Consider the following 10,842-nt stretch of genomic DNA (forward strand, 5'->3'; position numbering starts at 1 on the left):
TATATATATATGTTGTGGGTGTTACTGTTTCTTTTCCCCATATGTACTAGATGTGGAAAAAACACTTTAAATTCATTCTTTATAGAATAATTTTACAGAGCTGGGGCACACCTGCAATCCCAGCACTTGGGAGGCTGAGGCAGGAGAATCACTGCCACTTGGAAGCCATCCCGAGCTACATAGTGAATTCAAGGACAGACTCAGTTACATAGTGAAACTCTGTCTCAAAAAGCCAAACCAAACAAAAACAAAACAGAACAGACTATTCTGAAATTCCTAGTAAAAACTAAGTTTTAGGGGCCGGGGAGATGGGTCAGTAGAATAAGCACTTCCCTGGCAAGCGCAAGGGCTTGAGTTCAATCCCTGGTTCCATTAAAAAAAAAAAAAAAAAAAAAACACCTAAGTTTTAAAACATACTCTTTAGGGCTGACCAGGTAGTTCAGCAGACTAATGTGCCTGCTCTGGCAGAGCACAGTGGCCAGGGTTCAACCCCCAGCATGCCATGCGGTCCTGCTCCCCAGGGCGCACTGAGATGGCGATTGAGACTGGCTTGATGGTGCTCCCCTTAATCCCAGCGCTTAGGAGGCTGTCAACAGGAGAATAACTATGAGGCCCATCTACATAGTAAGACCCTTGTAGATCCTGTACCAAATTCACAAATTTAAAAAAATGCTCTTTAATATTGAATATAAAATATATTTTGCATTTTAATTGTATTTTTGTATTCTGTCCTTGATTTTCAGTATTTGCCTTTACTACAAGGGAAATCCTTAGGCATGATTTTTGAGAAAAGAAGCACTCGAACAAGATTGTCCACAGAGACAGGTAAGTCCACTGAAAAACTCACTTGTGTTAAAGTTGCAGGGAGCAAAAAGATTAGCTTTGTCTGAAGAAGTTCCTAGAAGTCTCAAGTGGAAACCCCACATAATTATTCATATCCAGGTAAAAATGTAGATAGATCCCAAATCTCAGGCCTCGAACTCATGGAAGAAATGTGTCTATATTTACCAACATGTTAAGATCTTTTTCTTGTGTACTCTCAAGTCTGCTGGATGGTGGAAACTTCTGCCATAGCAGGCAACCCTCAGCTGTCTTGGGGTTTACTTTATCAACTTTAGGTCTCTTGTCCTTTTCTTCAGAGGCAAAATCCTGGAGAGCATCTCAATGTTAAGATATTTAGGGATATGAGTATTTGCTCCTTGTTAGTGAACACCATCATAAAATTACCTCTCCTAGCTGGAAGTTCTCGTATCTTTACTGGATCTTGTCTCCCTCCAATTTACTGCAGGCTTTCCCTTACTCTAATCCCCATACTTGAGCCACTTCTTGGCTTGGTTCCCTAAACTTCTAAATAGTTCACCAAATCAGTAGGCACAGAGATACTTCAAGGCCATCTCTATTGTTCCTTCCTCATACTGGGAGCCAGAGAGCTCCAGAAGAGTTGCCCCAATCGATATCTATTTTAAAAGCAAGAGACACGTAGAATATTCTCAGTATAGGGGTTTCTTGAACTTGGAGGCCTCTACCATGCTCTGAACCCTTTGGAAATTGGGCTGGAGAATATACAAGGCTCAGTGGCAAAGGTCTATCAATTTCTATCTCTGTCACTTCTTTCTCACTCCGCTTGATCCCCTTTCAGGTCCTAATACTGGAGACCAGGTGAAAAGATGAGGAAAAATTGACTTTGACTACCCATGTATTCTTCTAAATCTATTTTTTGTGCCTAAAATCATAGACTTTTTTGAGACATAGAACCCAGACTTTGAAGCTACTGAAGCATGTAAAGGTCATGTTTAGTTCTAGTAAAATTATTTCTACACATGGCAGTAAGAATTTTGTTAAATGATTATTTTCTCTAAGGAAGGGTTCTAAGACCTGCACAAAATTGTAAACCATAACAGCAAATACATGAGGAATGTATTGGCCCTTACAATTTATGGTTGACAGGGTATTTGTCACTATCTACAACAAGTACCTGTGGTCTAATTGCAGGGGGTGCTGCCAAACTCAGTAGAAGGAGAATCGGTCAAAGTATGTAGCTGCCCTAAATGCTTATAGAAATAGTAAACTCCCACCAAAATCACAGCAGAATATTTCTATTATGTATATGCGAATCTTAATAGTTGTTCTCTGGTATACTTTTTCAATAGGCACCACCTCTTTCTTTGATGTTTAGAATAAAAATAAAATTACTTCTCGGACTTTTGGCTAAGATCAAGTGTAGAATAAAAATAAAATGTAACTCATTGTCTATCACTGCCTTACAGTTGGGCCAGCCTCTGGTGATCCTCACAGAATAGATCTTGAGGATTCTATCCCAAGCCTGAGATCTAGAAATTCACCAGTATTTCTACTTATCTCAGGGAACAGAATAAAATTCTCCACCCAATTTAGATAAAATCAGTTGCTATGCAACATATTTATTAGAGTGGAAAACATCTATAGACAAGTACACAAATCACCAAGTGCATATGTAGTTCAATGAATTCGTACAGTGAATACATTAATGCAACATCCAGCTAGAGAAAAAGGATATTAATGACACCGAGAAGTGCTCTTATGCCTTGTAATTCTCTCTACTAACTAATGACTCCATTCAAGGGTAACTTTTACACTTGCTTCCAATACCACAGATTAGTTTTGCTTATTTTCAAACTTTATATAAGTGGAATCATTCAGCATGCACTCCTTTGTTTATGACATCTTTTGTTGAGCCTTATGTTTGTGAGAAGCATCCATAAGGATATATTTTATGACTGTAGCTGTAGATCATTCCTCATAAATTTTTATGTATTCTTCCCTGAAAAATCAGAAAATTCTCCTATGTGTCTAGTGGTAGTTATATTCTTTTATGGCAAATTAATTGAACTAATAGATAGATACCTTTATTAATATCAGTAAATGCATTAGCTGATAGGGAAATGCACAGGGCATTCTACAAGATGGCTCTTTTCATTATTTAACACTGGTGTTTCACTTTCAAGGTGAACTAGCAGTTGGTACTTTCACAGCTGTTTCAAATTCATCAACTAACAAAGATGCCTAGCCAAAAACCGTGATAGTATTCTGAAGCCATGAAAGCCAAGCACCGAGAAGTAAATGACAGCCTTATTTCTATCAGAAAGATCCCCCAGATCCTTTGTACTTCCAGTGAATCCATTCTATTTTTACCCTTACTTTCAAAGCCTGCAGGGTCTATGAGGAAAAGAAAGAGCAAGGTAAGATTTACTTTTGTTTTCCCCTGAGATTGAGAAATTAACAGAAGAAGCCCACTGTTCAAAAATATCTGGGCATGGAAGCATAAACAAATGAAATAGACAAAAGCAGACTTCTCTAGATGAATGGTGGAAAGAGCATGGAGACCCACCTTTCTGCCCTCTTCTCAGCAATGGCAGCTGTTGGTGGTTTTTCAGATTCCCTGACACACCTTGATTCCCTTATCACCACTGATAAACAAGTAAATGATTGGCTGCTGAATTTTGACTTGGATCTGAGGCTTTCTTTATCAGTGACCACAAATAATGATTCTTTCTCAGAAACATTCCTCCTTTTCTTTTTTCATGAACTGCTGAAGGCTTTCACTCCCACCCATAAGGGATTTTTGTGACCCATCTTCCTACTCTCTCTAATAAGTCCAGGCTCAGGATGAATCTTCTTTACAGCACAAGGAGGAAAATGTAAGGCACTAGGCTAATTCTAAGTTGCTACAGAAAAATGATTTCTAGTTTTAAAAAAAGGAGTATGGCCTAGATTAGGCAGATGAGGAGGTCTTACACTTTGCTTTCAATCTTGCTGTATAGCTCCACACCTTCCATCGTGCTCAGTCCTGCTAGTTACATGGTAGGCGCACCATAAATGCTTTGTTGATGAATATGCAGGACTTATTCAGATGACCTTGTGTGTTCATAAACAAATTAAGTGCTCAAGATAGGTTATTGATTATAACTATCATTAAACTCTGGTATCTCACTTTATAGATAGTGGAATTTTCTGTTCTTTCTATTGAAAAAATGAGCAAAGTTAATCAGTGCAAGGAAAAGGCCCTCTTCTCAAGTTAAAGTCCTTCCTTCTTTCACTCAATGAGTATTTTTGAGCATTTACTCTTCACCTTTAAGTGCCTGAGCATCACATCAGCAAACAAAACACAGAAATACTTGCTTCCATGGAGCTTTCCTTCTAGACAGTATGAATAAAATAAATAACACACATAATAGAAAAGTGAGTAATATAGAACATTAGGAGGTGATATGTGATCTTAGCAAGCAGGATAATGTGCCTAGAACTGAAGAAGAGACATATACACTATCACTGAACCTTTGCTTTCACTCTGAGTAAAATGAAGAATCATCAGAAGAGGTACATGATCTCACCTTCACTTAGAAAGTTGGCCCTGACTACTCTACTGATAATAGACAGAATGAAAAGGGGGTGCAGAAGCAAGAGAGATGTTGTGAAACCTGTGAATAGGGTTAGCTATATAAAAAGAGGTTCCAACCAAGGTTGTAACAGTGAAAAGTAGGAGGGGCATTTTCTAGATATGTTTTAAAGAGAGACTCAGTAATATGACTTATGCATTTGACCAAAGAGAGATGTCAAGGATGACTTCAGCATTTCTGCCTGCAAAACTGTGCAGACTGAAGGTAGAACAGGTTGAAAAGTGAAGATGAAGGGTTCTGTCTGGGATGTATTAAAATTGAGATGTCTATTAGACACACAGACACACAGGGTTTTTTTTTTTTTTTGGTTTCTTTTTTTTTCTGTGGAACTGGGGATTGAACTCAGGCCCTTGCACTTGCCAGGCAAACACTTATTCCACTAAGCCATCTCCCTGGCCCCCAGACACAGGTTTTGAAAAAGCAATTGGATATGAACCTAGAGTTTGGGAATAAGTCTGGATTCCAGAAATTTGTGAGTCATCAAGTAGTATATAAGACCATAGGACCAAAAACTGATTCTGGTCTGCACCAACATTTAGAAGTCAAGGAAAATAAGAGGAACCAGAAATGAAGACTAAGAAGGCAGAATTATCATGGCAGATAGAAAAGCACAAATGTGCGGTTTCCTGGATTCTGCGTGAAAAGAGATTACTAAGGAGAAAGTGGTGGCCAACTTTATTAATACAAGGTTGAAAGACAGAGGACTGAGAAATGGCCACGAAATTTAGCAACGTGAACCTTAGCGAGAAGAGTTTGGATGTGTTGCTGGGGGAAAGAAGAAAAGCCTTACAGGATTAGATGTGATGGAAATAGGAAGAAATTAACTAAAGACAGAAAGAAGGAACAAATAGTTCTGCTGCAATGGGGAGCAAAGAATGAAAGGAATAGTTGACAGGGGATTTAGGGTCAATAAAAAATTTTGTGCTTGAATTTTATTGAGTGAAAAACTGAATGCAGCCCATTGAGGATATCAGTGAAGAAAGGGAAAGGGAAGAATGGTTATACAATTGCTGAGCATGCAAAAGGGGTGACTTCTAGTGCACAAGTGGGGGCATTACATGGAACATGGAAACTTCATCTATGATGAGCAAGACGGAAAACAAAGTATATGGATACAGATGTTGGCAAGTAGCAAAAAGTGGTAAAAGACTCTAGAAGTGCTCTGATTGCTGCTACTTCTCCAGTAAGATGAGAAGAAACCACTAAGTGCCGTCTCTACTTTCAAAATACATCAGGCATCCAATCACTTTCCCACTACTTGAGCTGCTAGCATGCTGGTTCACGCTATGAAATGATCCAGATTTTCACAAGTCTCTTAACTGATTTCCCTGTTTCTCTCCCACTGAATCAGTCATATTAGGACATAACTCTGAATGTGCCACTCCTCTGTTCCAACCTCTGGTGACTTCTCATCTTCCAAGTTGGTGCCTTCCCCTCACCTTCCTTCTGAAGCTGCCTCGCCTTCTACAGCTCTCTTTGTAGCAGTCTGAACCTTCCAAACCAACCTTCTTGTTTCCCTTGAAACCCATTCATTATGCCCCTTACACAAGACCTTTAAACATGTTTCTACCACTATCTTGTATGTTTTCTGGGGCCCACTCACCGATCTTCCTCAGATTTTCATTAACATATCCCATAGTCTAGCTGGTTTCCTTGACCATGCCACATAAAATTATCACACTTGTATGTTACATTTTCTGGCCTCTCTCCTTGTTCCATTTTTCCTTATAGAACTCATCAGTACCTAACATAGATTATTTAACTTATTCATTCAGTTTACTACCCATCTCTTACCACTAGTATATAAATTCCATGTAAGCAGGAAACTGAGTCTTATTTACAATGCTTTTATCAGTGCCTATCATAGAATGAGATATATATTTTTGAAAACATTGAATAGGGTTCATGATCATGCTGTGAGACCAGGCCTTCTGGCCACTCATGCACCTAAAACTTTGTTTCTTGACAGTGAGGGCACCACACATGCACCAAGAGTACAAGAAGTTTACTATTCACACAATGTAGCTCTGTGTGGAGAGGTCATTGAGCTTCCAAAACGGTTCCAAAAGTATCTGTAGATAGCAAGGAAATGTACTGGGTTTATGTTTTATTGTGGTTAACGAGGAAGCTGGGGGGGAAGAATTTGTGCACAGTTAGGGGTTTGTGTAGTTTGTCCAAAGAAGGGAGTGCCCACACTTTCTATACTTACCCAGATGTGGGACGGAAAGGGAAGGTGGAGAGGCGAGCATGAAAGCCTCAACTGTCAAACATCCAAAATAGAGTGAGACTTTATCACAAGACCTATAGCAAGTAGGGCCATTTGGGTGCTTGGCACTCTCTAGTTCCACCTGAAACCTAGAGCATCAGATGAGTGAGAAATCTTAGCATTCTACAAAAATTATTTTTTTTCCAGATGAGAAAGCCTGAGTCCAATTCTACTCTGTTGTCCTGTTTCTTTCTTTCTTTCTTTCTTTTTTTTTTCTTTTTGTGAAACCAGGGATTGAACTCAGGCCCTTGTGCTTGCCAGGGAAGCGCTTATTCCACTGAGCCATCTCCCCAGCCCCCATCTTTCTTTCTTTTTATTCAATGTATTTAGTACAGGGTTGACAGGATTTCACTACATAGATCAGACTTATAGTGATCCTCTTGTTTTCAGCTTCCCAAGTGCTGGGTTTACAGGTGTGCGCCACCATGCCCAGTCTCAATTGCATCTCAGTGTGCCCTGGGGTCTGCTGAGCTCTGCCTAAGCAGGCACTTTAGTCCACTGAGTTATTTGGCCGGCTCTGTCGTCCTGTTTCTGTAGCCCACAGTGTGAGTTGGCCCGAGAGCTAGCTCCCCTAAGGACTTGAAAACAGTCTTGCCCAATTTTCTTTGATCACCAGGAACCCTGGCTATAAAATTGTAATATAACATCTATGGGTAAGTAGAAGTCAGAGTGAGGGATTTAGTTGAAGAATGCTAATAAATTGCAAGGGTCAGAGCAGGATGCCCTTAGGCAAAAATCCATTTGGTCTGGGAATGTTTAAGGGAAATTTTTAAATCATGAAAGAGATATGTTAGTTAATGTTCATACACTAATAGAAATTAGAACTCTTGTGATTTTTTTTTTTTGGTACCAGGAATTGAACTCAGGATCCTGTGCTTGCCAGGCAAGCACTTATTCTACTGAGCTATCTCCCCCAGCCCAGTCTTGAGATTTTTATTTTTACTTTTTACTATGAATTTTTTCAAATAAATAGAAAGGTAGAAAGGTTAGTATAAAGCACAGGGTCCTGAGTTCAATCCCTGATACAAAAAAAAAAAAAAAAGCTTAAAAACATTTGGGCCGGCTACATAGCTCAGCAGATTAAAGCATCTGCAAGCAGGTGCAGGGGCCAGGGGTTCAATACCTGTGCCTGCTGTGCCGGCCCTGTCCCCAGGGCATGCTGAGACAGCAATTGAGTTTGGGCATGGTGGCACGCGCCTGTAATCCCAGGTCTTGGGAGGCTGTAAACAGTCGGATCACTATGAGTCCAATCTAGTAATGAGACCCTGAACACCCTGTAGACCCTTCGCTAAAATGTAGAAAAAGAAAGGTTAGCATAAGTACAATTACCCCATCTATCAAGTTACAGTTATTGTATGCTCTCTTTGATTTGTTGATTTATTTTGTTGCTGTATTTTTTTATATATAAAGTTTATTTTCTCTAAACATCAACACAGACAAAACGTCATATAAACACAAAGGAAGTGATGCAAAATCGAGACACTAGCTGACTTTGGATCTGAGGCTCATAAGCAACACAGCCCAGGTTCTGAGGAGACCAGATGAGGGGTGGGAGGGGCAAAGGATTTTCTTCTCGTACAGCCAGCTAGAGGCCATGGTCAGCTCTGAGCAGTGGGAAGCATGCCTGCGTCCGAGAGCGTAGGACTAGCTCCTAGGGGACTTACCCAAGTATAAAAGTTTGTAATTTTACAGCAGTTGAAATACTGACATCAATATTAAAATAAAAGCAAGTTTTCCATAACAATCAAAAATACAAAAGACTGAAGGAAGAGACTCTGTATGAAAACGGGGTGATATCAGCGGATGAAAACTGTATGCCAGTGGCGGGAATGAAGATGGCGCCCGCACAGCCCTCCCAGGTGACTAGTGACCGTACGAGCGATTCTAGATTTGCAAAAGGTGTAAACGAGTTCTTGCCAAACCAATCCCTTCCTTTCTGCAGAGCCATAAGGCCGCTGCTTACGAGGGTGCAAACTTCTTGGCTTGTGCTCAAACCCTTTTCTCATATTCCACTCTGTTTTGGCAGTAGATCGTGTAGGCCTCTGCTTGAGCTGGGTCTTGGATATTTGGTTCATTTAGAAGTTCCTGTATTCCTAATAAGATCTGTTTGATCGTGATGGCTGGCCTCCAGTCTTTATCCTCCTCCAGGATGGACAGGCACACTGTGCCTGAGGGGTACACATTCGGCTGGAAGAGTGGTGGCTCAAATTTACATTTTGGTGGTGAGGATGGATAATTATCTTTGAAAAGCATCCGCAGCTTGAACAAGCCTCCTTCCCAGGGAGTCCCCTTCTTCCCTGGGATGGTGCACTCCCAGTTCATCAGGTTCATTGTACCATCGGGATTCTTGGTAGGGACAGCCACAAAGCCAAATGGGTGGTCTTTTCTCCAAGCTTTTCTCTCCTGGGCAAGTCTGCTGAGGGCGATCCCCGGCATATTCAAAGTCCCTGGCGGCCTCGGCCTGATGCATCCTCTTGTATTGTTTTAAAGTAAGTTGAAATTATAATATTTTGAAATACATCAGTTTGCACCTTTTTTTTCTGTATTTTAGGGAAGGGTCTGCAGGATGTTCAGGGTCTCATTACTAGTTCGGACTTGAAGTGATCTGCCTGTTTACAGCCTCCCAAGAGCTGGGATTAGGGGCGTGCCACGACGCCCAGTCTCAATCACCCTCTCAGCGCACCCTGGGGGCAGGGCTGGCAAGGCAGGCCCTGGGATCAAATCTCGGCTCCTGCGCCTGCTTGCAGGTGCTTTAATTCACTGAGCTATTTGGACGGCCCAGTTTGCACCTTTTAAAACAAATAAAAGATACAATCTCATTGTTGTTTCCTCCATAAATAATGATGTTTAGTATCACTATGAATCTATATTCACATTACATTATTCAAATTGTGTTAAGGCATCAGTAGAGTGTTTCATGAGACTATGACTCAATTTCCCATTGGTGGGTGGTGAGTCTAAAACTCTATAACTCTCCAGTGCACCATGTGATTAATGATCTTCACCTTCTTCATGAGAAACAGAGATTAGCAGATTGTGAATACTGTATATTTCCAAAAAGATAAAATAGAAACATTACAATATGCAGGGAAATAGAGAGTATAAAATTGTAAAAAATACAAATTGTGCAAAATACCTCACACAAGTCTTATAAAAATTAGGATGATTTGACTTGAATTAGGTATTGTAAAATCTGCATCTTCATCCAATCTCAAATGAGATAGTAAAGTTAGGACAGAAGGTCACTATCTCCCCCAGTTTTGCCCCAGAACATGTGACAAAATGGCTCTGCTTGTGTCCACAGAGTTTAACTGTGGCTTATAAGGTTTTCTTTTTTAAAAAATAATTTTATTGGGGCTGGTGAGATGGCTCAGTGGTCTAAAGCACCTACTTAGAACAAGCTTAGCAAAGCACAGGGACCACGGTTCAATCCCCCAGCACCACATGCCAGCCAGCCTCGCCCCCTGGTGGGCTGAGCTGCCCACACACACACACACACACACACACACACACAATAAATAAATAAAATTTTAAAAAAAATAATTTTATTGAGAAATAAATAGCAATGAGACAGCTTCAAAACTTATTAGTAGGACAGTTTCAATAATTAATACATTGCATATTGTTGTCTTCTTAGTGGTTATTCATACTACAAGATGCAGATATGATATCCTGTCCAAACACTATTAGTACAAATCTTTCTTCTCATGGAATTAAGAGAAAGTAGCTGCATATCTATCCTATTTTGTATATACAGATACAAAATGGTCCCTCATTTGTATACCCTGTTTTGTTTAGTTTTGTCAGAGATGGGTACTCCATTGCTATTCAAGTATTGCAGGTGCATGAATTCAGCGAAATATTCCAATATAGTCCAGTAGTCCATAATAGTAGTGGGTTTTTCATAAGACGGACAATGTCAGAAGTTGTTGACTTGAACCTTTCACAGCTCAGCATATTAATAGGGATTTATTTCTTATACCTCAATTTTATACTTTTCTGCTGGGTGGTTAATAGCAAGATAAAGGAAGACCTATATAACAAGAGTTGTAGCTTTTGGGTCTGCTAAGGTCAGTGAAATCCCCTCGGGATTTATCCTGAGATCCTGTACCTCAGATTGTCGAACCTTTGTCAGTGTCA

At 40.1% G+C, this 10,842-nt stretch overlaps 1 protein-coding gene and 1 pseudogene across 2 annotated transcripts in view; one reads left to right on the plus strand and one right to left on the minus strand.

The window, feature by feature from the left end:
* Positions 1-10,842, plus strand: part of Otc (ornithine carbamoyltransferase) — a 77,538-nt gene that overhangs the window by 14,922 nt on the left and 51,774 nt on the right. The window contains exon 3 of the mRNA XM_004645906.2: positions 744-825. Within this exon, the coding sequence (XP_004645963.1) occupies positions 744-825 (82 nt within the window). The remainder of the gene's footprint in view (positions 1-743; positions 826-10,842) is intronic.
* LOC111813936 lies at positions 6,384-9,150 on the minus strand (annotated as a pseudogene). Its single transcript, XR_002819053.1, has 2 exons — positions 8,129-9,150; positions 6,384-6,389 (listed from the first exon to the last, which is right to left on the minus strand). The product of XR_002819053.1 is annotated as an SUMO-conjugating enzyme UBC9-B pseudogene (transcript).

This window comes from Octodon degus, unplaced genomic scaffold (genome assembly GCF_000260255.1).
Source record: "Octodon degus isolate 3935 unplaced genomic scaffold, OctDeg1.0 scaffold00243, whole genome shotgun sequence".
Taxonomy (NCBI): Eukaryota; Metazoa; Chordata; class Mammalia; order Rodentia; family Octodontidae; genus Octodon; species Octodon degus.